Source organism: Rhinolophus hipposideros, assembly GCF_964194185.1.
Source record: "Rhinolophus hipposideros genome assembly, chromosome: X".
Taxonomy (NCBI): Eukaryota; Metazoa; Chordata; class Mammalia; order Chiroptera; family Rhinolophidae; genus Rhinolophus; species Rhinolophus hipposideros.
In genome coordinates, this window is record NC_138046.1 from 122,909,620 (window position 1) to 122,936,212 (window position 26,593).

General features: G+C 43.7%; 1 protein-coding gene across 4 annotated transcripts in view; it reads left to right on the plus strand.

The window, feature by feature from the left end:
- The window catches only part of ANOS1 (anosmin 1), a 518,012-nt gene that overhangs the window by 111,564 nt on the left and 379,855 nt on the right, over nucleotides 1-26,593 (plus strand). For all 4 annotated transcript variants that reach the window (XM_081042142.1, XM_081042144.1, XM_081042141.1 and 1 more), the window contains one exon: nucleotides 21,281-21,385. In XM_081042142.1, coding sequence (XP_080898268.1) covers nucleotides 21,320-21,385 — 66 coding nt within the window. In that variant the 5' untranslated portion in view covers nucleotides 21,281-21,319. The remainder of the gene's footprint in view (nucleotides 1-21,280; nucleotides 21,386-26,593) is intronic.

Genomic DNA, 26,593 nt, shown 5'->3' on the forward strand with positions numbered 1-26,593 from the left:
TAGTTTCCCTAGCAACGAGAAATAACAGAAGATGCTCATAAATTTCCCCCACCTCCTCATTTTTTAAAAATGCAGTGAAGCAGATGGTTTCAATAATACAGGTATTCCAGAGTCTGATTTACTCAGTGTCGATGGAAATTGCATAAATATTGAAGTATTTGTGCTCTGCAGTTTGCACAACCGCTGCCTGACAGCTCTTTCAAAGATGAGAGCTTTCCAAAGATCCAGTGTCTCTCTCAAACAGAGAAAGCATGGGAAGACCCAAACCCCTCGGTGTGTGCAGGAGACAGGCAGGGCAAACAGATGAGCACGGCTGGGTAACATGGGGTACCAGGGGGCAAGGCTGTCAGAAAGATAGCTAGAAAGAAACAAAGGTCCAGCGTTCCAAATTACCAACCATTGGGTACTGGCAAGACATCGTTACAAAAGCTATTTATTCATTCAGTTGAGCATCAGGCAACATACTCCCAAACGGTGTTGCTTATTGGGGCTCTGTCTACGCAGTCCAGCAGCTGGGTGGTTTTCCTTTGCCGAACCGAGCCAGATTCCTGGTGGGGGTGTGTGTCTCGGCTTTGTGTCTCAGGCTACCTCACGAGCGTGCGTGGCAGTGCACGAGAAGGCAGACCAGCCTCGGGCGTCGGGTGGGAAAGGGTGTCGGTGAGAACGTCTACTGCTGGGTCAGAACTGGAAAAGCCCTGTGTCCCCGGCATTGTAAAGTGGGAAGCATGCGTTCTGGCTTGTGTTTGTGCAGAAGCACAACTTCCGTTCCTTGTACATTTGTTGGGTGCCCATAGCTTCGATTCGCACTCCACTGACACAGCTGTGGCATACCTGGAAACGCGATTTTAAGGTAAGCAACACGAACAGTCAGGTTTTGAAAATTTGAAAATAAAATGTGGAAACATTCATATGATCAATATCTCCATTGGACTATCCATGTGGATCGCACATATATATCTCTAAGACATACAGATTTATTTCCCCGTTATGTATACTAAAGGAGATGTGCTTAAACCCATTCTTTAGTTTATTCCAGACAACTGACACAGGATCCGTTTATCAGCCACTCCTACATCTCTAACGAAAAAGATAAAGATAGATTGGCAGGCGGATGGCTTTCAGCTCTTGTCAGCCCCAAATACAGTTTTTATTTTTCTTGGCTGAAGCTCCCATTGTTTGGTGAACGTGAGGAGGCGTTTGCTGAGCTTTGCTGCATCTCAGACTATTTCCAGACAATTATCAAGCGGGACTGATAGACACAGTTTAATTCGCTCTCTTGAAGAAGTAGCTTGCATGTACGCGGACAGTTAGGTTGAAAACGTGTCCATTTCCCATGTGGCGAGGGCTGGGAAGGGCATCATCATTTGGCACTGAAAGCATTCATGCCGCCTAACCTGTCGCATGAGACGGTGGCCTTTGGGTTCCCCGAACAGGACAGGACGTGCTGTGTCATTCAGCTCCTATCAGCCGTTTGTTAGGCGAGACGATTAAAGTGGTGGAAAGCGTGGAAGACTAATACTCCAGATGGTGAGATCTGCACTCCCCACTCTTGAAAGCCTCTGACTTCTTTTTTATTTTTAAGGGATCAGCTGATATTATTTCTTGGATAAAACAAGGCTTTGGACTGAAGATAAACTAATTTACTGCCACTCTTAGCAGCCACAGCATGTGGTTGAAGGTATCCGGATGGCTCTAAAATCTCTCTTAATGAATAGCTGATGCATGGTTGCTTTTCTGGGCTCTGAACACGTGAATGCAGCAAAAGGGTGGTTTCTATTAGCAGCTTGGATGTGGGCTGTCACATCATAGGCCTCATGGTGTATACGTACGCAGGCTACCATTTAAACTTGAGGCTATTGTGCATTCCTCCCTGGGACTGTATTATCCCGGGATGAGAATGTAAAGGCGAAACGATCGTGGGACGAGGAATGAGGTGTACAGGATAAAGCGTACGTTTACAAGGGCCCATGAAAATCGTCGTCCAATATACATATCTTTTCGCCATTTAGAAATATGTGCCTTGCTAGGGTTTTAGAAATGTCATGCGGCAGTGACCTCTGACATACTTTTGAAACAGGACCATCAACACATTTCACCAGCAAGATGTTTGAGGCCATGTCGTTCCACAGGCCCACGTACCCATCAGAGGCCCTGAGTCACTGTGCTTTGCAAGAGGCTTTCAGAAATTACCAGCACCGAGTCAAGGTGGTGCTGAGTTGCGTGAGTCAGTTTTTCTCTTTCATTTGTGCTTTTATTACATCCTATTTCAAAAACGATGGCAGGTAGTGATTTGCAGTCTAGCCAGTGTTTCGGATTAGATGTCTCCATGTAGAATTTAGCTCTAATACTCCCGTCTCGGACTCATCTTGTCTGCACCCCCTTTCCCATTTATTTTTACAGCGCTGTTTTCATTGTCTTGGAGATTGCGAGTCCCCCCTCTTTAGGAGGAGACTCCCCAATCTCTCCTTTCCCACGTTCATGTCAGCTCATGAGCTCAGTGCATGAAACATAAAACAATGGGAGGCTTTCTCCTTGGCTCTGGTTTCCAGGAGCCAGAGATCCTAGGGAAAATAGAGGACTCTTTCTAGACAGAAAATTGGGGAAAGTGTGCGGGTTGAGGAGAGATGACTCCCCGCAGAAAGTAGGAGCGGGGAAGATGAGGTGTGGAAAGAAGTGACTTCCGGAAGGTGCCCTGTCTGAGACTGCCTGCTGTCCCCAAAAGGCAGGTCACTGAGTGGGGGACTGGTGGAGGGAGCCGTGGAAGGCTCTGTGGGGATTTGGGGGACCCGCCACCCTGGTCCAGCTAACTGTCCCCTCCTCTGTCTGAGTCCCACTCTTCTCTCATTAAAGCTCTGGCGTTGATTAGAAGTCAGGCCGAACGTTCAGTCTCTCTTGCTGCTCTGCCACCTGTGAAATGGAAACCTGGGCCTTGTTCTCGGCCCTCCCCACAGGTTGCTGTTGCACTGTCCCCGGGGGTCTGCTTTCTGGGGCTCCTGCTGGTACCAACTGCCTGAGGCCAGATTCTCCAGGAAGTAGAGCCCCCGCGCAAGCAGCTTCTGGAGAAATATTTTATTGGGGAGAGAAATCCCAGGGAAGCAGAGACAAGGGAGAAGGGAATGGGAAGGCGGAGAAATGGGCTCCCCACAGATGTCCCGAGACTGCGTGTGTTCTCTTCCTTGGCAGAGGGGGTTGGGGGTGCCCGATGCAGGCGTAAAGGGCGTTGTCAGACTGCCCACAGGAAGTCAGCCCGAGCCCCCCGCAGTGGTCACCACAGTGGGGCTCTGTCAGTACGTGGCCGGTCTCAGGAACAGATGAAGCCACCAGGGCCCGAGGAATATGTGAGGCTCACCATGGGAATCAGGAAGGAACGGAAAGGTGTTTTAGGACAGGCCCCTAAACCGTGTTAACCTCGGGTCCACACACATGGACCCGACTTGAGGGAAGGATGCTCATAGTTCTCCTTCAGAGCACCCCACTTTCAGAAGAGTCTTTTTGCTCATTGAAGTGCTTCTGTGCTTACAGCCCGTCTGTGTTCTGTGAGCGCAGGCTGGTGTGGCGGTGGCGGTGGGGTGCTGGCCCATAGATTTAAGACTTGCTGCGGTGTTCTCTTTCTCCAGCCTGCCCGCCTTGGGCTGCTCATTTCCGGCCCGGGCTGTGTCCCTGGAAGCTGAATCACGGCGCTTTTCCTAACGACGTCTCTGCATGCTCTGTCTCGGTCCAGCATACCTGCCTCCGGGTTTGGGATTTCCGCCCTTGTGCACTGGACAGCTCGCTCACATCCCTGACTCTGGCTTCTGGAGGGACCACCTCCACATGCTTCCCCTCTGCTTTTCTGCAGATCTTCTCACATTCTGTTGCATTTTCTGGCCTCTGGATGTTTGCTCCTATTCTTTGATCATTCGGGGTGTTTAAGAAAATCTTTTTAACTGAATTTTTCACTGCGAAATGAAAAGTACATACGGAAAACCACACAAGAAGGGCACAGCTCTATATAGGGTACTATGCAAGCACCCGTGCACATATCACACAGATTGTAAAACAGAACATCGACCAACACGGAAACCCTTCGTGTGCCCTTTTCCAGTCCCATCCCATTCGGTCCCCAACCTCATGTACACGCTGTGCTAACTATCCTAGAGATTACTTCCTTCAGTTTCTGTATAATCCTATCCCCTAGATATGCTTCATCCTAAACATGATAGGGTCTGTCCAGTCTTATACCTTGATGTCTTTTAAATGGTTTTTAATCTACAATTTTCTCCTTCATTCCCTTTTGCCAGTGTTTCTGTTCCTTACCATTTATCTGAGGAGGAACCTGGATTGCGGGACCTGTTGACCCTCCGAAAATCTGCACTTAGCTAATCGCTTCATGGTCAAGTGCAGCCTTTTTTCCCATTCTCTCTGTTTTCTGCCGCTGGATGTAGAGACTTCATCGGACCCCATTGTGTTTTCCTCAGGGGTCACAACAATACCTGAGTTTCACTCGCTTTTTCTTGTGATGTTAGCAGCTGTTAACATGCTAAATCCGTTAATTCATTGCAAGTTGCAAAATGGTGATCTAATTCTGTCATTTTGTTTTCATGTGTTAGCTGTCATAAGACAGAAGGAGGAGCTTCTTCTCACGTACTCATTGCCCAGTGGCATTAATATAATTCACATAGGAAAGGCAAGAGAAATGCTTGATGATCAGTTTTCAAGATCATGGACTGATTTCTCATAATTCTCAGAAAATGATCAGTTCATTAAAAACATTAATTATGAACTGTTGGTTTTGAACAGGTGGGTTCTATCCTTTATTGAAGTTCCGCTTGGCCATCTGTGGCCAGTGAGAACATATTCACGTTTACTACTGACTCATTTGGACTCATCCCTACTTGTCATTGGTGGCTTTCTTGATACTGGTTGTGACAAGATCTTGAGGTCATTTTGTTCATTTTGTGTCCCAGGCGAGTAACTGGCCATTTCTCCAAAATTCCTTGGGGGTCTTCCAGTGGGAAATGATATTACAAGAACATAATCTTGGTGGTAGGACCATTGGTATTTAGATAATCGTCATTTCAAGGTCGTCACTGTGGACAGAACTGGAATTTTTTAAAAAAAGATGAATATGAGTTTATAATAATAACATTTCTGTTTGAAATTTTTACCTCCTTTTCCCACACCAATGATCCATATTCTTTTCTTTGCTTTTCTTTTTGTTTTTTTTCGGTGGGAGGTGCTATTTTATTTTTGTCTTTCTATTCTGCCATCTTGGATCTTTCTCCGATCCGTATTCCCAGAAGCTCTAGGAAGGATAGAATTAGAATACACATAATTATCCATTTGCTTTATCTCACATCAAGAATACAGCAGTCTCAAAATAATACCAATGCTGTCACCATCACCAATATGATTCCCAAAACTTATTTTTTCACACCTGGCATCCTCATTTTTCCCCCTCACTTTTTATTTATTTAATTTTTAAAACCTTTTTTCTCCTCACTTTTTAGTGGTTGAACTATATTTACATTGTCTGAGTATATAGCCATTGCATGCTATATGCTCTGCCTTTAACTCTCAGTTGGGTTTTGTGTATATAAGTAAGAATATATTTAATGCTCACCAGCAGCCTTTTGTGGATATCACTTTAGTTGAATATAAAAATCTTGAGTCATGTTTACTTTCTTTGAATATCTTAATTGTGTTACTCCATTTTTTAAAAATCAGAATAAAGCCTTGATGTCAAAGTCTGATAATGATATAATTTTATTTCCATTATTTGTCACTTTCTGTTTTGGCCTGTAAACTCACAGGATTCTTTTTCTTTAAATTTCAGAATTCTTACTAGATAATGTCTGCATGTGGGTTGTTCTAAGTCAATATTTTCAGAGATGTTAGTTCTCTCAATGTCTTTTCAAATCTTCAGTTTGAAAAATTTTTCTTGAATTATAATTTTTAGTATTTGTTGGCTTGTTTCAGTTTTCTCCTTCAGGGATTTCTATTGTCAACATGTTGGCTCTTCGATCATTTAAATATTTGTCACTTTCTCTTAAATCCTTTTATCTCTTCAAATTTTTTTAATTGTAAATTTTCTTTTTTTTTGGTCTTTTATTTTTCATAAGTCGTTATTGGTTGTTTACTTTCTTGGAATTTTTCTAGTTTTTCCTTTACTTCTGAAAAAAATTTTCTTATTTGCAGTTGTCTTGAGTGTTGTCATCTGATTCCCCAGTTTCTGTTTCTGATTTATGTTACACTTTCATGTTCTGTGTTGTTTTTATTAGTGTCTTTTAGTTATTTTTGAAATAACAAGTTATAGTTTGAAGTGATTTATAAGGATGTATTTTCTGGCACGCTTTTCTCATCTGTAGAATATCACTCTGCTCTGCATCCTCTCTTCTTACAATAAATTTAAATTAGATTCAACTCTGATCCTTTTTGGTTCATTTTCACATGAAATTAGTTTTCCTAAACTTTCAGAAGTAGCTGTGTTCAGAATAGCTTTGTCACTTCACAGATGTCCATGTTCTGTTGTTTTCACATACATGAAAAATCCATCCATCCATCCATCCATCCATCCATCCATCCATCCATCCTTCCATCATTCATCCATCCATCCATCATCCATCCATCCATCCATCCATCCATCCATCCATCCATCATCCATCTATCCATCCAACCATCCATCCATCCATCATCCATCCATCCATCCATCCATCCATCCATCCATCATCCATCCATCCATCCATTCATCCATCCATCATCCATCCATCCATCCGTCATCCATCCATCCATCCATCCATCCATCCATCCATCCATCCATCCATCCATCTATCCATCTTGCTGACCAGTCTCTCTTATCTCTGTCCTGCTTAATTTGGGTTCCATAGCCAGTGTGGGGGTCCTGACTGTCCTGAAGGGACGCAGGCAGGCCAGTTCCAAGAGCATGTGGGGTGGATGTCATGCACCCATTTCCTACTGAGTTGAACAGAGCCCTTCGTTCCAGCAGCTGTTCTCACATTGGCTGGCCAGTGCTAACCTACTGGCCTTTTAGGGAATCTTGTGTGTCTGGGTCTCCCAGAATCTCTGATGCTCCCCTCAGCGCCCTCCCACATGGACATTGATTCTCCAGCCTTGTAGCTTGGGGTTCACGGATGTATGGGGCCACTGGGGTTTGCTGTGAATATGGTGCGTGCATTCTTGGTTTTGCGATCTGGTTGTTCTGTCCATTTTTATGTGGCTATTTTGGGACATGCAGGAATTATGCCACTGCTACCTGCACTGTTTCTTCCCCAAGTCTGATTGGGACATTGATTAACAGTGACCATGCATGAATTTAATGAACAGAGGCAGAGAGATGGATCAAAGTGAGTTCAAACCTCATCCCTGGGCAGGCGTGGCAGTCCTTTGTCATAATCCAGTGATGTTAAGCCCCGCGTGCAGACTATTGTATGACCCCGGTAAGAATAGCCGGGGCACACAGGGGTCTCAGCGTTTGTGTAAATGAATGGGAAAGAAGGGGACACAGGTAAGGGGCCCCCAGGCATCGACAAACACCACACTTAAAGGAAGAAACAATGATTGACACCAGCTCTGTGCTAGCACCGCCCCAGACGCCGCTGCCCGCCAGGTGGAGAGCTCCGTCGGGGCCTTCCACGCTCTCTCTGAGGGAGAGCATGGTGTGGAGTCCGTAGGACTCATCAGTGTGCAGTAGTCGAGGAGCACACTGGTCCTTTCCCAGACTGAAATGGAGAGGAAAAAAACCACCCAGGAAAACAACCACTGCGGGCCTTCTGCTAGGGATGTAATGAAGCTTTCCACTGTTTCTGTGGTGAAAGGGGCAGGATTTAGGGGGCCTCTGGCCCAGAAATAGACCCCCTTTTCCTTTCTAGCAAGCCCAGAGAGAGGGGACTAAGTACTGTGGTGCTCACAACTATGACTGATAAATGGTTCTTGCTTTCGTCATGGCTTTAGACCCATTGTTTCAGAAAAATTAAATATGCGTGTGTGTGTATGTGTGTGTGTGTGTGGTGTGTAATATCTGGGCATTGTGTGTGTGGTGTTGTGTTTGTGGTATTATGTGTGTGATGTGTGGTGGTGCTGTGTGTGTGTGGTGTTGTGTTCAGACACTTTGTAGACGCAACTGAGTAAAGGACACAGGGGACATGAAAACATCAATTCCTGACTACATGTCGGAGACGGCCTGTGTTTGGAGGAGCAGAGCGGGTCCCGTCTTCTCTGGACTCGGTAACGGTTCAGTAGACATCTCTCAGGTCTTGGCAAGGCATACTGTCCCTGTTCCGTGAGTTTAATTTCTCCTTTGGGACTAATTAGAACAAGAGGACCCTGTGTAAATCAGCAGGACGAAACAGTTGGCTCTTTCAGGGTCCCCTCCCACAGCTGGCCTGTGACAGGTTACATGGCCAAGTGGCATGCACCCCTGCCGGGTCGCAGAGCCGCAACACGGAAGCGTCCGTGGGCTAAGCTCCATGCCCTGGTCTGAGCATGGCTTCCATGTTGTGTTAGCCGGTGTGGACGGCCTGGCACACGGGTGCCGAGCCCGGCGTAATGGGAAAGCACAGGCAGCTGTGGCCAGAGTAAGCTCAGGTCTTTTTGTTTCTTCATCCCCTTTGCTTTCAAACCTGTAATGCCGTGTTTCGTTTCAGCGCTGCTCTAATCCTCTTTGTGGAGGGAATGCATCCTAAATGTCCCAGGACTGTGACTCCTGTCATACTTTAGTGGGTTAACCTGCTAACCACGCACCAGTTCTCCTGCCCCTGGTGACCGTGAGAAGCCAGCGACCCATCAGGAAAATGAGGCAACACCTCGTGCCATAATGATTGGGGGTGGGGTACATTTTCCCAGTCTGAATTTCACGTCGTGCAAAGCCCAGGGTGTGTGTCAGGAGGGAGAAGAAGAAAGAGAAGTCCGCGGGAGAGACGACTGACCTTCTGACCCTCCCCTGTAGCACTTGATTGCCCTCAAGAGTGTTCCCGAAGCGTCCGCAGCACATCCCATCCGGCAGAGGGCTGCTGGAAGGGCACTTCTGAGTCATTCTCTGACTCTTCCAAGCATTTCAGGTGCTTGGTGGGGCCACGGGCATCTCCTCTAACTATTGAGAGATTAGCTGATTTTGTGGATAGAGTCACTTGGTTCTAACTATCGTTCTACTGATGTTATCATGTTTTGGTTTTATTCGTCAGAAACGTAAGGATGATTTAAGGATTATGAGCCATTGATGCCTCATAATAAATATGATTGTGGTTTTGACTGAAAACTGTGTGCCGATGAGTAGTAACTCATCGTGTGATCCATGAATAATCAGTTCTTGGCACCCTTTTTAGTTTGCGTTCCCCTAGAAAAGGAGCCTGAGATGAGGATTTAGTGCACATTGGTTTTCGGGAAGCTGGTCCTCTCAGAAAACACTGGAAGGGGAGTGCAGAAGTGGGACAGAGAAAGGAGGCATCCACAATAGGGTATGTCATCAAGCCAGGTGGCATTAACTGGAGCTTAATGCCCGGTGGGAACTCTAGGAGGCAGTTTTGGACATGCACCCACCCAGGGAGCTGGGGTAGTTACCCGCCAACTAGCATCTGTCATTGGTTGCTGGCTGCTTGGGGGCGGGGCTTAATGCTCTAGCTGCTCAGCCCTGCAGGTGTGCATGCCAGTGGCGCCTGGGAGCCCCCAGGAAGTGAGAGGCCCCCACGCAGTGGCCAGGTGCAGGGGGCTGCAGATGGGGCACCACCAGCGTGGACCACATCCCCCACAGGGTGTCCCTGAACTCAGAATAAACAAGGCTGTGCGGCACAGGTATTGAGTTCTATGGAACCAGTTAGGAAATCAAGGAATGGCTTCTTTTTATGAGACAGACCACGAATGCAGGGAGGGATTTGGAGAAGAGAATTATAAGGACTGGTGTGTTTGGAAAAAGCTCCCTAAGCGAGGGGCCCTTAACTTGTATTTTGAATGACGCAAAGACTTTGGATCTGTGAAGGGAGGATGAGGAAAACCCCAGGCAGGCGAAACACTGTGTTTCCCCGAAAATAAGACCTAGCTGGACCATCAGCTCTAATGCGTCTTTTGGAGCAAACATTAATAGAAGACCTGGTCTTATGTTATATTATGTTAGGTAAGACCCGGTTTTATATTAGAGTAAAATAAGACTGGATCTTATATCAATTTTTGCTCCAAAAAGATGCATTAGAGCTGATTGTGTGGTAAGTCTTATTTTTCGGGAAACACCAGCAAGACCCCAGAGGGGAGTAAGCGGAGGCTTACCGACATAGTATGTCTTGTTGGGGGTCAGTCTTTGCAGGGGTCCCTCATGTTTCTGTGTGTCCTGTGAGCAAGGCACAGCATGCCCTTTTATTTCACTGTATTTTCAAGGTTGTTTGTGTAGAAAACATCTTGGAAGATGGAGACGGCACCTCTCTCTGGGGCGGAGGGCGGGTCAGCTTCCTCTCCATATTATAAAGGTCATATGTTTTCCAGGCAAAGATCACGCAGTCTTCTGCCCACTATAAAAGATTCCGGTTCATTTGGCTACATCCTGAGTCTCACTGGGTCCCAGAACCAAGGAAGCCAGAAGGCAGTTTGGTCTTGGGTGGGTAGAAGGCCCACCCGGGGCCAGAGCAGAATCCTGTAGCTGGAGTACGTGATGTGAGGGGAAGAAGGAAAGAAGGAGGGGGACCCTTGGAGGGAGCTGTCAGGATGTCTCTCCCTTGCATTTCCCGCTGTGTCCCCAATGGTGGCTTTCTTTGGGCCAACAAGATCCTCTCTTACAATGCAAATGCCGCTGGGAGGGTGGAAGGGTTTGACTGATAACGTGGCACACATTTCTGTTTCACCAGGCTGCTTTTCTCCTGCTGATTGCTTCAGCCGCTGCACCCAAGGAAGGGGAATTTGATTTTCTTCTTTGGGACGGGAGCGTGTAATTCCAAAGCACCGGGCGCTGTTGTGGGAGAGGTGGGTGGAGTTAGAGCGCTGGTCTCAGGGGGTCAGGGACAGAGTTAACAGAATTACTGAGCACCTACTGTGACCTGACACTCAGCTGGAGTCTTTGCAAAAGGTTAGTCATGCAGGGTGGCTCCCTTCCCGCCCCTAAGGCCTGTGTTCTTTCCCCTACTGTGAAAACCAACAGATGAACTCAGAGGCACTGAGTCTGAAGGCAGTCGGGCCCTCCTTTGAATTGGAAAGATATCATTCCTTCTGAGAGGAAAAGGACTTCGAAGTGGGGGGACATAAAAACTGTGTATGGCATCCTTCCAAGGAGGAAGAACATTTATTAAGCGCTTACTGTATTCTGGGAGCCCTTGGGCACTTAGCATCTCTGTTCATTTCATTCTTCTTTTTTTAAATTTTTTTATTGGGGAATATTGGGGGACAGTGTGCTTCTCCAGGGCCCATCAGCTCCAAGTCGCTGTCCTTCAATCTAGTTGTGGAGGGCGCAGCTCAGCTCCAAGTCCAGTCGCCATTTTCAATCTTAGTTGCAGGGGGTGCAGCCCACCATCCCATGTGGGAATTGAACTGGCAACGCTGTTGTTGAGAGCTTGCGCTCTAACCAACGGAGCCATTCAGCCGCCCCCATTTCATTCTTATGTCAAGTCTGTGATACACTGCTTCTATTGTATGTAGGAGAACACACCCTTTCTGAGAGGGCCAAGAATTTTTCCAAGGTCACAAAAGTAAGAAGAGTTGGAGCTGGGGTGAGAATGTAGATTTGTCTGACTCTGGACAAGATGCAGTGCACAGCTGGAGTGCCCAGGGCTGGCAGCCGAGAGACGGAGGTGGCAGCATAGAAATGGGTCAAAAGTTCTACAATCGCTTTAGCTAACCATTCGAATCCAATGAGAAGAGAGGACGCAGCTGTAAATGGACCTCACGTAAATAAAGCCGATGGATTTTTGCAGCAAAGGGCCAACAGGCAAGCATTCCCTTTATTTCCTGGAAGTTGTATGAAATAGTGGAAACATGTGCCAGCCATTTCCTCTCATTTGTGCTCACGGAGACACATGGGGTCACAACACCATCACCAAGGATTCAGTTACGGTAGCCCAAATGTGCACGGGGCTGACAGTGTGGGACCTGCGTCCGTCAGGGGATGGGGAGCCTGGAGGGGCCCTGTCGTGGGTGCATACGAGGCAGGACCCCACTGTGGGGTGACGCAGGCAATGGGAAATTAGAACAGTTGGGGTGTTCAGTGGTTAGAGCATAAGCTGACACCGCAGAAGAGGGTGTGTAGGCCGGGTGTACCCATTTGACAGACAGGAAAAATGGGGACATAAATGCCACCGCCAGTGTCTGATCATCATTGCCTTTTAGGGCCGCTGATTTCTTGGCAAGGCACAAATGGCCCCTCTGTACCCTCCTGATGGCACCCTGTGACCACACACATCAACAGGATGTGGGTCGGTGGCTTCATTGTGGGTTCCTGGGTTCCATGTCGGGCTACTGAGTGAAACTTCCAAGAGGAGCAGGAACCTGTCCTCTAACGAGCCCCATAACCCGGTATGTCATACATTAATGTTTGAGAAACCTTGATTAGGTGTACACATTGGTCCTCAGAAAGTGTCACCGTGTTCATGCAAGCATATCTAGCAAGGAATCTAAAAATACCATTGACTAAAGAGCGGGTACGTGCCAGGTTCTGAACTAGCCACTTGAAGAGTGTTATTTTATGGAATTTAAAAACTGAAATCATCGTTGTGAGAAGGGTTACGTGTATTCCACACACCAGAAGTCTGAAATCAAGAAAGTGACTAGATTGTCAGATTATCTTGCTAACAAGTGGTACAGCCAGGATGAAACCCAGGTGCTTTAGAAGTAGGGAGAGAAAAAAGTCCTGGCTGGCAAGAAGCATAGTCGGAGGGTTAGAGGGTGGGATTGGGCACAGGTTGTGGGGTTTTGGCTACGTGCTTGGGGTCAGAGACTGGATGGCAGCCCCTGGAGGGAACGGAAGACAAATCTTAGAGGAAGTGGGATACAGTCTGGTGTTTGAGATCATGTCTGAGACCAAAGGGAAGTACTAGGACAGTGTGATTCATGATTTAGTTTAACCAGTGAGCAAGGCAGAATCAAAGTTCTAGAAACGGGACGCAGTTTCCAAGGCAGGTGAGCAATACAATGGACTTGCCTTCGTTTTAGCTACGCAATTAGGATTTGTGAAATTCCCCACGGATCTGGAGGGAGAAGAATGATCATGAACCCACGTCAGGGCTGAAGCAGGCAGACAAGGTGTAGGAAGCAGAAGTGTGGGGGCAGGTATGCAGGCACGTGCGGCAGAGCTGTGCTCTGGGCTCCGCCAAGCTACGGAGTCCAGCTCCAGCTATTGTCTCTCTGTCTTTAAAAGGAAGGTATTCCCAGGGTGTTTCTCGAGTGTGGATGTGTAAGCGAAACGAGGCTGATGTGGAGAAGCTCACAGAATACTATGAAGCCCAGTGTTAGGTTTCCCGGGTGCTAGCTTTCCCCGGCGAGGGAGATCCATGGGCATGCATGGGCCTAGAGATACTCGTGAATGTCAGCTGTGGGAAGGGCAGGACGACGCTCTCTGATGGGATTCCAGAAGTCAGTCCGAATACAGCATGGAAAGACAGAGGTTCAGACAGAGAGAATCCTTGTGTAGACAGCTCGCCAGAGCACGGCAGTGCTCCAGGATAAGACAGGGCTGTGAATAAACTGGCCTCTGGCTGCCAGTGAGCAAATTCCGGCTTCAGTTCTTTAGGCGGCCCTAGAATTGCGTGTAATTTTGGACGTCTCCTTTCCTTTGGTGCTTACGTAATCACGAGGTGTCTTGACAAATGGGGCTAGCTTCCTTTTCTCCTCTCTCTTCCCCAACACCATCCTTTTCCTTTGCTGTATGAATGTGATATTGGAACGTCTGGTCAAAGAAAGGAAAAATGACATGCGGCCCCATGTTTTGTCTGTGGCACCCAACATGCGGATATGTGAAGCTGCTGGTGTAAGGTTTTCTGTCGTCAGAGGCAGGGTGGGCCGTATTGAGGGTAAGGAGTTTAGCCGTGATGGATTTATACTAACATGAAAATGCCTCAAACACCTGCTAACATTTGAGAACTCAGGGCTGAGGACAGACGTTTCTGAAAAGATGAGAACTACGGGGAATGTTTGTGCCTAGCACATTTACTTCAAGTCTAGTGTTCAGGAGTAAGTTTCCCTCTGGAATCAACAAAAATGAAAACAAAGATACAACCAAACACATTCAGCAATAAAACATTGAAAAGTCTGGTTCAATTTAAATTAAAACACGTAAATAAGCATAATTCTCTGTCTTAATATCGACGTAGTTCCGGAGTTTTCCAAAGTCAAATTTATATCTCCAGGATAAACAGATACAGATGGGAAATGAATCTAAGGGCTGTTCCTAGTGTGTAACTGAATGCCATTGACATTTTAGGCCATTTATTCCCACTTATTCCCATTTACGTCTTAATCATGTCTTGTGTGATAGGCCATGTAACGACTTTCATTCAAACAGCTCTTGATTAATTGCTACCGAGTGACCTAAAGCCACTGACATCATCAGCCAGTTTGTCTTCTTTGCAAGAAAAGAGCAAAATAGTCCTAACGCTTTGGAAGCCTATTTCAAATCTGAGCCAGGTCTACAAGAGAGCCACGTAACACAGAGCTTCTCATGTGGTTCAAATACAGTATTACTAACTTGCATTTTTAGGATTATCAAATTCCTAAAAATTGGCAGTTCAAAGCTGACTATACGACGCAGGCACGTAGTGAATTTTAATGAATGCCTGCCACTAATTTGAATGTTTTCATACTGCTACCCTTGCTTGCTGAGTTGTGTCAGCCATGGAGAGACACTCATCATTGAGACTAAAAGATTTCCAGTATTGAATTGAAATTTTCCCTTTGGTCACATCAGAGTAACATTTTTGAGCTGCTGGTGCCCAGAGCTAAGCTAGGGGAGTTTTTCTAACCTGACCACGATTATTTTAAAACACGTGATCCGAGGGCACTCTACACACACTACGCTCTTCACCAGACACCTGAGATTACGTAGATTGAATTGTATTTTGTAGATTGAATTGAATTACGTAGATTGAATCTCAGACACCTGAGATTACGTAGATTGAAATCACCTGATGATTCATTTCCATTCCCCCCCCCACCCCACATCTTATTTTCATTTCTGAATCATCAGCCTGAAACCATCCATTCATCTTCCAGATACTAGTTGACATAATGTCTTGGAAAGCAGCATTAATCACAGCTGGTGAAATTAGTGATTTGCCTCTTTTTTCAGGCCCTTTGCATGTGCTTTAGGGTTGCTGGGCGTGTGTGGAGGGCGACTAGTTGGCCCAAGGACGCTGCACAGCTCAGGTTGCTGAGCTTTCCTGCACCCGTTCACGGACGTGTCCATTTTCCGGATGCACTGTGAGCATTGGTGAGAGCTGGGTGTGTGATGGATGGGAGAGGGTTCCATTGTGCTTTAGACCAATGGCAAACATGTATTTTACAGCCAGCAGATAAAAATGGCAATAGCCAGACAGGAAAGAGGAAAATAGCCTATTCAGGGGAAATCATTTTAAAAAGCTTACAGTACTAAATAAATGTTTCTCTGTGTTTCCCCTTGCATTCTTTTACATCTCAGCAATAAGGTTTTGCTTTTAGCTGGGAGTAGCGGGGAACTTGGTATAACGACGTGAAGATGATACCTTACATTTGTACCATGGGCGAGGTTTCTAGAGCTGGGCAATGGAGAGCACATGTCCCCCATTCAGGCTTGGGGAAGACTGAGCCCAACACCTCTGCCCCATGGCCTGAGGCCTTTTAGCCTCGTGGGAACTTGGCTTCCTCAATGACACCTGAGCTGTGTATTATGTTGCTTGTCTGCCTCCTGTTTGCAGAATGCACCCTCAGAACGTGTGGATGAGGGGGCCCCAAGCGACACCAGAAATGCTTTAAAGGATAGTGTCTTTGTAGACAGTCCAAATATCCCAAGACCATGCTTTGCGGGAGGCAAAAGGATATGTCCGGGGATATCCAGTTTCCAAAAAGGGATATAAAACTATGGTAGCAAACACTGGACAGTGAAATGTGGGACCGGCTCTGATTTTCTCTTTGTGTAGCATTTCCAAATGAGATGAAATTCTGAGCCCCGATTTTCACTCTCATTTTAGGGCTTCCCGTTTCTCCACATCATGATTGCATTGTGAATTTCACTTTTTCAGGCTTTCTTTATTGAAATGAAAAATGATAAGATTTTTTGGGGGGCCACATAGAATACAAACCTCGAGCAGTTGTTGGTAGTGAATTATCCTTTTCAAAAAGCAAAAGAGTCTTTATATCTTTTGATATGGAAAGGGCCATAGAAATCATTGAATTCCACAGTCCACTTTAAAAATTTTATTTTTAAATTCTCACGCAGTAAAATCTCTCTGTTACACAAATCTCTGGGTTTTGACAAATGTGTAGAGCTATGTATCCATCACCACAATCACGAGACAGAGAAGTCCCAGTGCCCCCCAGATTTCCTCACTCTTCCTCTTTTAGTCTCCCCCCCAATCTCCTGGCAACCCCTCATCTGTTCTCCATTCCTGCCGTTTTGCCTTTTCCAGAACGTCGTATAAATGGACCCATGCAGCAAGGAGCCTTCTGAGATGGGCTGCTTTCCCTCAACATTATGCCTTTGAGATCCAGCCAGGTTGTTAATGTGTCCAGCACTTTGTTCCGTTCTCGTGGCTGCATAGTATTCCATCATATAGGTCTACAGCAGGTGAAGGACAATTGGGTTGTTTCTGTAGCTTTTTGTTGATGAGAAATAAAAAACAACTGCCGTAAGTATTTATGGACAGGTTTTATGTCCACGTAAGTTTTTATTTCCCCAAGGTGAACGCCCAGGAGTGCTAAACACCTGAGTTCTGTGACACGTACATAATTTACCTTTACAAGAAACTGCCAAACTGTGGGCCGTTTGGCAGATTTTATATACCAGCAGTGCATGAGAATTCTTCCCACCACTGGGGTTCGTGATTTTTAAAGAAGTGTTAGCCGCGCTGAGGACGCGTAGGGGTATCTCACCGTGGTTTTAAGTGGCGTCTTCCAGGTGTCTAAGATGACAAGCGTGTTTGCACGTGCTCACTTGTTTTCTTTCTTCTTGTTGCGTCTTGAGAGCGACTTACACATTCTGGGTCCAAGTCCTTTGTCAGCTGTGGGATTCACAAATATTTTCTCCCTGTCTCCGTGGCTTGCCTTCTCATCTCTTAGTGGCAGCACCCCCACCGTAAGTCAGAAGAGACTGACACATCAACAGCGTCTGTTGGCTCTGCCATAAACTGTGTGTGACACCACCTAAGCCATCTTATTCATTTCTGCGTTTCCGGCAGTTTGGGATAAGACAAGAGTGAGGGATGAGGATATTTCTCAGATGTTGTGCAGCCAGAATACTCTGTGATTCCAAGACACTGGGCCGAGTCCACACAGTTAATTAGTAGCAGAGTTGGGCTTAGAGCTTGACTGCTTTCCACTCTGCTGCTTTTGCGCTCGAATTCCTCTCACCTTTTTAAGTCTATTTTTTTTTTATTAGGTAGTACATTTACATGATGAAAAATTCAAAAAGTACAAGCAATGCATTTTATTATTTCTTCTGTTCCTTTCTGGAGCTTTAAAAAAAACGCACAGACACATTTTTCTGTGTTGTTATGCATATGTGTGTGTGTTTTCTTTCTCTCCTTTTAAAAGTGAATTATACACTCGACAGCTTTCTTTTTTCATTTCTGATAGAAATGCAAATTAAAAACCACACGAAGGAACATTTTTTTTTTCCAGTTGTGTATTGAGGTTGAGGATATTTTAATGGAACCAAAAACCATTTGTCTTTTCTATGAATTCTCTGTTTATATCATTTTTCTGTTTGCTTTTTTCCCTATTGAGTTGCTGACATTGGGTCTATGAGCTACGTGTTTATTAGAGAAATTAACTTTGTGATATATATACACCTCCCCTCGTCCCCTATTTTGTCATCTGTCTGTTGGATTTGCTTATTGTACTTTTGTCCTAAGAATTCTGACGTGTGTGTGGTCGAATTCATCAGTATTTTTATTACTTCTGCATTTGGTCATAGTTGGAAAGGCATTCTCGAATCCCTTTGGTGTTAAAAGAAGAATTATCTTATGGTTTGTTTAGTAGTTCCTTTTACATTAATATATATATGTTTAAATATTTGATCTATTTGGAAGTTATCCTGGCCTAAGTTATGAGGCATAGATCCAATATATTATTGTAAACAGGAAACCTTCCAATAATACGTTGGATCGTTTCAGCGCTATTTATTAAATGATCCATCTTTCCCTTCTGATTTGACTTGTTACCTATAACATATACTAAATTCTATAGATTTTGCGACTGTGTTAAGAAAACTTAACCTGAGATCCACCCTCTTAATACATTTTTAAATGCGCAATACAGGACTGCTAACTACAGGCACGGCTCTGGGAGCAGATGTCTAGAACTTACTCGTCTCCTATAACTGACATTTTATACCCATCGAACAGCACTACATTTCCATCTTTTGGGGGTTCTGTTTCTAAATAGAAATTTTCTACTCTGTCACATTGATCTTTTTCTCGATTTATGTTAAACGTAATATTTAGTAACATAAGTAAGTTGTAGCATGGGACAGGGGTGAGTCTTCTTTCATCACTATTTTAGTTTCTTCAGACCTTTTCAACGTTGTATTCAAAATTTCTTTAAATGTATGGAAATAGTGAAAGAATTTTACAGTGAACACTCGTTTACCCAACGCGTAGATTCCACCATTAATCTTTTACTAACCTTGCGTTAAGCACATGTCTATCCTCTACAGGAATCCATCTTATTTTTTGGATGCATCTCAAAGTAAATTGGCGACATCAGTACACGTTCCCCTAAATATTTTAGCATGCATTATCATTAACTAGAGTTTAGTATTTGTTTATAGTAAGTTTTAAATTTGGAGCTAAGATTAGCATCCAATGGGGTGCCCAGATCTTAGGTACATATCCACTGGGTTTTGACAAATGCATATGCTTGTGTGCCCCAAACTGACCAAGAAACTGCACTGTCACCCCAGAAAATTCCCTCATGCCTCTTCCCAGCCCCTCCCCACACCCATGCCCACACCCACAGAGGTAACTACTATTCTGACTTCTTATCGGAGGCATTCACTCTTTGGTTGAACGCTTTTTTCACCACCTCAGTGTTTTGGAGCCTTAATGGTTGTTGCCTGGATCTCTTGTTGGTTTCTTTTTCTTGCTGAGTGGTGGTATTGCACTGTATGAATAGAGCACGTGTGCTTTATTTGTTCCGTTAACCAGCACCTGGGCTGTTTGCAATTTTTCGCTGTTGTGAATAAAGCTGTGATGAACATTCTTGCACAGTTCATTTTGTGAACCATATGTTTTCTTTTCCTTTTTTCTGGGATGGAGTAAAATACATATGAGTGACATATCTGGGTAATAGGGTATGATGTTAGCTTTTTAAGACACCCTTAGTCCTTTCTCCAAGGTGGTTATACCATTTTCACTCCACCAACGTGAGAATTCCAGTTGCTCTAATTCCTCAACATCATTTCAGAGTCTTTAAAAATTTTTTTCTGAATTGTATTGGGGCATATTGGGGAATAGTGTCTTTCTCCAGGGCCCATCAGCTCCAAGTCATGTCATTGTTTTCAACGTAGTTGTAGAGGGCACAGCTCACTGGCCCATGTGGGAATCGAACCGGCAACCCTGTTGTTCAGAGCTCTCGCTCCAACCAACTGAGCCATCTGGCCACCCAAGAGTCTTTTTAATTTTTGTCATACTAGTCGGGTACATGGTGGAATCACACTGTGGTTTTATTTGGCATTTCGTTGGTGACTAATGAGGCTGAACATTGTTTCATGTGCTTTTGTCCATTTGAATATCTTTTCTTTGGGAAGTGTCTGTTAAAATCTTTGCCTATTTTTGCTGAGTTGTTTTCATTCTATAAGTAAGTTGCTTGAGATTTTGGTTGGCTACCTTTACTTACTTGTGGTTCCTATAAAATTTTGTACAAGCATACCTGATTCCTGAAATTTAGAAACAATCATATTATGAAGCTGATTCTTTATACTCAGAAAGTTAGAATACCTTTCATGGGTTACACTTTCTTCTCCTCTCTGCCAGAAGAACAAAAAAATATTCTTCCTAAAGTTCTTACATATTTCTCAGGTTTACTTCTAGACATTGTATATTTATTATTGCTTTTTTTAAATGGTGCGTTGTCTTTAATTATACCTTCTAATTTGTATTGTTTACATATAAGAAGGCTAATGATTTCTGCACATACATATCTATGCTTTATGTTTCATTTCTGGATGTTTTCTGTGGGAAAGAGGCAGGACTCATGGACCAGGATATCTGGTGTGTAAATTGATGTCTCTTTGACTTCTTAGCCATTGACAAAGGCTGATTTTTATAAAATTTCTTTGTTACTTCAAATTTCTCTTTTTCGCACTGCCATGGAGAGAACACAATACCTGCAAACACAACTTCTCCATGTGATTCTTATTTTAATACTGCTTCTTCTGCTTCTGGAAGCGCACGGGGCACAAGAAGTTCCTGCTGCCCGCTGGTTCACTCTGCCTGCTCTTCTTGCAAACAAAAGATCTGAGCTCTGTGCCTCTGGTTGGCATCGTGTCTTTGAGAAGCACGTTTTCACTGGTTCTTTGGCAAATCTCTAGCGTCTGCATGATCTTTTGCTTTTTGTTTTCCTGAACATACCCTATATCAGGCTCTGATGACAGTGGTGGTTCTTTTGATACTTTGAGGTCTGGAGTTTAACTTTCTTCTTGTTTTACCCAAAACGAATTTTTTTTTAATAAACTCATTCCTCTCCTTTATGCTTTTGTATTTCCATGAAGAAAATGGTAGAAACACGGAATTTCAGTATCTTGTGAAAACTTGGGTTCTCCTCTGAACATATTGGGTTGTCAGGAAGTAATTAACAATATTAAGAAAAGGTTATTTTGTTTGATTACCCCTCATTTTTAATTAGTCATTCTTGTTTTTCCAAGAAAGATCGATTTCCTACTACATCCTAATTAGATTGACTTCTTTGTTGGCCTTGATGTCTTTGGAGATTAGCAAACACGATGTTTTGTAACAAAATATTTAAATGCCATTACCAGTTACCATTTTGGAGCTGAATAAATCTTAGGTATCCTGACATTCTCATTGCTGGCACACTTAACTTTACAATGCAGAGTGTACTTTTGCGTGGTGTTGCCTTGACAATAAATACCAGACCAATAATGCAATCTCCTTTATGCCTGCAGGCAGATGGAGCCTTGTTACCTCGGTGTTTGGACACGCTGATGGTGTTATGTTACACACCTACTTTCAGAAGCCAGAGGGGGAATAACCATCCATCAAAGTTCAAGGTCAGTATGTGAAACTCTTTACCTGTTGCTTATTTTCTATATCAGAGCTTTTGACACTTGTTAGACTGGCTATTATAAAAAAAGACAGATAACAAGTGTTGGAGAGGATGTGAAGAAAATGGAACCCTCTTGCTTGGCTGGTGGGAATGTAAATTGGGTCAGCCTCTATGGAAAACAGTATGGAGGTTCCTCAAAAAAACCCAAAAATACAAGTAGCGTATGATCCAACAATCTCGCTCTGGGTATTTATATGAAGGAAACAAAATCACTGTCTCCTAAAGGTATCTGAAATGTTCACTGCAACATTATCCACCTTACTTAAGACATGGAAATAACCTAAGTGTCCATTGATGGATGAATGGATAAAGAAGAGGTGATATGAATTATAAATATAAGTATTAACAGTATTTCTAACTACTGTTAATATATATTTGCATATGTATTTATTTATATAATATAAAGTGGAATATTATTCAGCCTTGAGGAAAAAGGAAATCCTGCCATTTGTGACAACATGGATTGACCTAGAGGGCATTATGCTGAGTGAAATAAGTCAGACTGAGACAAAGAAATACCATATGGTCTCACTTATATGTGGAATCTAAAAAAAAAAAAAAAGAATCCTGTAAAACAACAGGCAACGTGGTACCCACATTAGTTTGCCTCCCATCTTTATAGCTTTGTTCTCAGAACCCTAGTCCCCGATTTAATAGCTAGCAGTGTACCACCCAGAGTTAAGGCGTCCGTAATATTTATTGTTAAGTCTGTGCACGTTCCCTCAGAATCAGTCATGCTTCTTCTCTGTTCCTGATGGCCACTTGGTGGCTTGTCCTCCAGGCATGCTGCCACCCCATTGGTACTTCCTCACTGCACACTTGGGGCTGATGCCATGTCCTATTGTCATTTCTTCTCTCCAGTTCATCTCATGTGCATGCCTAAGATGTTGCCCTCCTTACCCTTCTCGCTCTCTCTCTAGCATTCCCAGGCTCCCTGCCAGATAAAGTTCCAAATTCTCTTCCTGGTGGTTACGACAGAGAAGTTGGTCTTACTGCTGAACTCTTGCCCATATGAATGCAAAGCCTTACCCCGTCAGATGTGGTGATTGTCTCACTCACCAGCCTCGTGCTTTCTTCAGCTCTGAGGGTGACCACACTCTGCTTCTCCTTCCGGGCGTCGACTCCATGACATGTCCTTTTGCTGGTCCCAATTCTACTGCATTTCCCTGCCCAAGTCCCACCTCTCAGTGATGCCGATTTTCACTCTGAACGCTCCTCTGGAATATCACCGTTCATTATTGTGACTTGTTAGTTACTACTTCCATCTGTCCTATTGTTCTTCTGTGTGGATCTTGAAGAAAGGATGTGTGGCGTTGACTCTCAGCACTGTCCCTGTGGTGCTATGTATAGAGGGGTTTCGAGTCCCATGCAGTTTAACAGATGACTTGAATTTTTCCACTCTTCTCAGGGCCGTTCTTTTAAATGAGCTGGGTACTGTGCTTGCCTCTCCCAGAATATTTGCCTACTGTTAAAGTCCAGTTTGTTTCCCATTTAGCGTTGTAATTCATTGACCTGTGGGATATTTTGCTAATGTATTAATTCTTAACCATGTGGGCAGAAAAAAAATACAGTTCTGTGACTCTCTCTTTTTTTCAAATTCAGCCCAGTTTTGTAAATTCACATAAACAGGAAAAGTTCATGTTGCAGTTCCCGTGTCTCTGATCTGATTAAATAACTTGGCACTTATATTCACCCGATGTAGGCATAGCCACTGGTGCTTTCCAAATTTAAATTTACTTTGAGAGAACCACTTACTGAAATGCAGGTTTCATGGGTAGAAGCAGCATGCTACCAGGGAACAGAAGGAGCTCCTAGCCTAGTGCTGACCAAAAAAGAAATACTAGGTGAGCCACACATGTCATTTTACATTTTCTAGTAGACATATTAGAAAAAGAAAAAAGAAAGAAGTGAAATTAATTTGACTAGTATATTTTATTTAGTCCAATATACCAACAATATTATCATTCTGATATCCAGTCATTGTAAAAATATTAAGACACTCTACATTCTTTATTGTCATATCAGCTGTTTAAAGTCTGGAGTGTATTTCTCACTTGCAGTGCATCTTTATTTGGACCTTCCACATTTCAAAGACTTGGGGTTAGTGGCCGCCATATTGGGCAGCACCGTTCTAGAAATTACATCTATTAACTTTCTGTAAGGCGGGGTTTGTCAGTCTCAGCACTGCTGCTATTATGAGCTGTATGTTCCGTGTTGTGTGTGGAGGGGCGGGCTGTCCTGTGCATGTCAGGGGGTTTGCCACAATCCCTGACCTCTACCCACTATATGCCAACAGCACAGCCCTTCCAGGATACAACAACCAAAAATGTCTCCAGACATTGCCAAAGGAGAACCGCAGCTACAAGAAGTCACAGATGTCATAATAAGTTTTCTTTAGTTGCATTTGCTAAGTCATTGATAACTTCTCCCAGTCTCTTGCTGAGCGGTTTCTAAAGAGCTAAGTGAATATATGGAGACATTGCAGTAGACATTCCGTTCCATTAATTCTTTTGTGGTCTGTGCTCTGAAGAAGCCATTTGGTAGCAATGAATTAGTTATTGATTGGAAGGCACAGTGCATTGCTGAAATCCTCTTACCAGCCCCTTTGAGAGTGTTCTGGGTCATTGTATTGAGAACCGTAGTGAACCCTTTAGAGAATTTGCTGCTGAATGCTTTCTCTGAGAATCACCATCCTCGTGAGTTTAATGTTCATTGAACTTAATGTAGTTTGTTGGGGAAATGGATGCATTCTGGTGGAGAGAAGGATTCTTGGTTTATTTTGGTGAATGGATTTATGACAAAATGCTCATTTCCAGCAATGATGCTAAATAGACAAGTCATTCAAGTGTAGTCTAAAGCCTGTAAATTTGAAGGAGAAGCTTATATTTTTACAAAGAACTGCGAAAGACACACGTAAACTGTACTTATATGATCAGGCAACCATTGCTTTGCACGAGCATTATTTATTGAAGAAAGCATATTCAGCCATTGGGGACATTTTGTTCTAGAAGTTTTGTTGGGAATGAGCAAGAGAAGGGGGAAAGTTGTAGCTGGAATAAAACTGACAGTTCCAATTTGGAGTCTCCAATTTGGTCAGTCTCCCCATGTAATGAGGATTTTTTTTAAGTATCAAAAATTAATCCTGAGCTACACAGGGCTCAAACTACAACTTCTAGATCATTTTTTTGTGCTATGAAAATTCCAGTGAACATCCCTCAGATGAATGGGGCAGGTTGCTCAGATTGAGTCAGAGCTCCTGTGTTTGCTTTGAACTTGTAGCTCTCTATAAGTGGAGTGTAAGATTAGTTTTAAATTTTTAACTATAACAAAAATGTGGAGAAAGAAAATGTCAGTATATAGGATCTATTTGTGTAGTAATGTTAATGTTCATGTTTCACAAAGGATGAAGAACTACGAAGCCTGCCAATTAAGTTCACAAACTTGTTTCAACGATGCTGCTAACCTTTTTTTGATGTCAGAGGGATTTTTCATTATGAATTTGTACCAATTGAACAAACAGTTAACCAAGTTTACTATCTGGAAGTGCTGAAAAGGCTGGATGAAAAAGTTAGGTGACCTGAACTTTTCACCAACAACTCATGGCTCTTACATCACGACAATGCACCAGCTCCCACGGCACTGTCGGTGAGGGAGTTTTTAGCCAGTAAACAAAAACCTGTATTGGAACACCCTTCCTACTCACCTGATCTGGCCCCAAATGTCTTCTTTCTTTACCCAAAGATAAAGGAAATATGGAAAGGAAGACATTTGGATGGCACTCAAGGTTAGTACAATGACAGCTCTGATGGCCATTCCAGAAAAAGAGTTCCAAAATTGCTTTGAAGGGTAGACAAGGTGCTGGTGTCAGTGCATAGCTTCCCAAAGGGAGTACTTTAAAGGTGACCATAGTGATATCCAGCAGTGAGGTATGTAGCACTTTTTGTAGGATGAGTTTGTGAACTTAATTGTCTGACCTCATAATAGTTTGGAAGAATGAGCAGGAGTTAGCCTGACGTGTGATAAATGATAGAGATGGGTTTATGGCATAAGAGGTAAGAAAAGTTGGGAGATTATTTTAGGCACAGGGACTGATATTTTGGGGAAAAATCAAAGTTTAGCTCATAGTTTGAGTGGAAAAAGAACTGGGAGCTAGTTTGTGTGTTGTGAGGGTGTCACAGGCTATATTGTTTTCCAGATGTGTTCACTTCCTCCCTTTGCTTTCATTAGGGAAACACACTTGGCCATGCCTTGGGTGTTGGGCCTGGCCATGTGACTTGCTTTGGCCAATGGAATGATAGGAGACATAATAAGCTGGAAAGAATGAGTTCAAGCTGGCTGACTCCCAGACTTGTGAACATGCCCTACCAAAATCAGCAGAGCTGCCTGCCCAAGTCCAACCCAGATCAGCCAATCCCCAGCCAACCCCCACACTTGTGAGCTAAGACATGCTTATTATTGTACAATATCGCTGCAGGAATTTTGTGTTTGCTTGTTATAGAGCAGAAGCTAACTGTTACACTAAAATATCAGAACACTATTATTCAACCAATTACTGGATTATTTGTCTTCCACTCACATATTAAATTCCATCCTATGCAGATAGCATGTTTAATATTACCTGTATATTGCCCCAATTGATTATAGAACGAGTAATGTATTGACAAAAGGGGGAAATGAGTATGTTAATGCAATATAACAAGGTTATAATTTGAGTGACCACAAATAATACTCTTAGGATGTAAAATAAGATGTTTATTCATTTCTTCCTTCAACAACATTTATTGGTAAAAAAGTAAAATGTATCCAGCACTGTTAGAAGACAGTAGCGGAAAAGACATTACCTGTTCTCATGGAGATTATAGCAGAGGATCCAGAGGTTTGGAGTGAGAATTTTGTAGGGAGTAAAGAAAAATTCTCCAAATAAAAATTCAGTGGATTGGAGTCCCCTCTCTGGCCCTCTGTCTGCTCCCTTTTACTATGTGTTTTCACCAGTGTGGTTTTTTTTTTTTTTTTTTTAGGAATGATCAGTTGTTATAACTTCTTCACAGATTGGGACCAGTAAAAATATGAAGGGAGAGATTTCCAGTGCTCCCAAATTATATTCTCTTGTCTTGAAGTATCCTGAGACTATGGGAGCAATTTCCAACGGAAG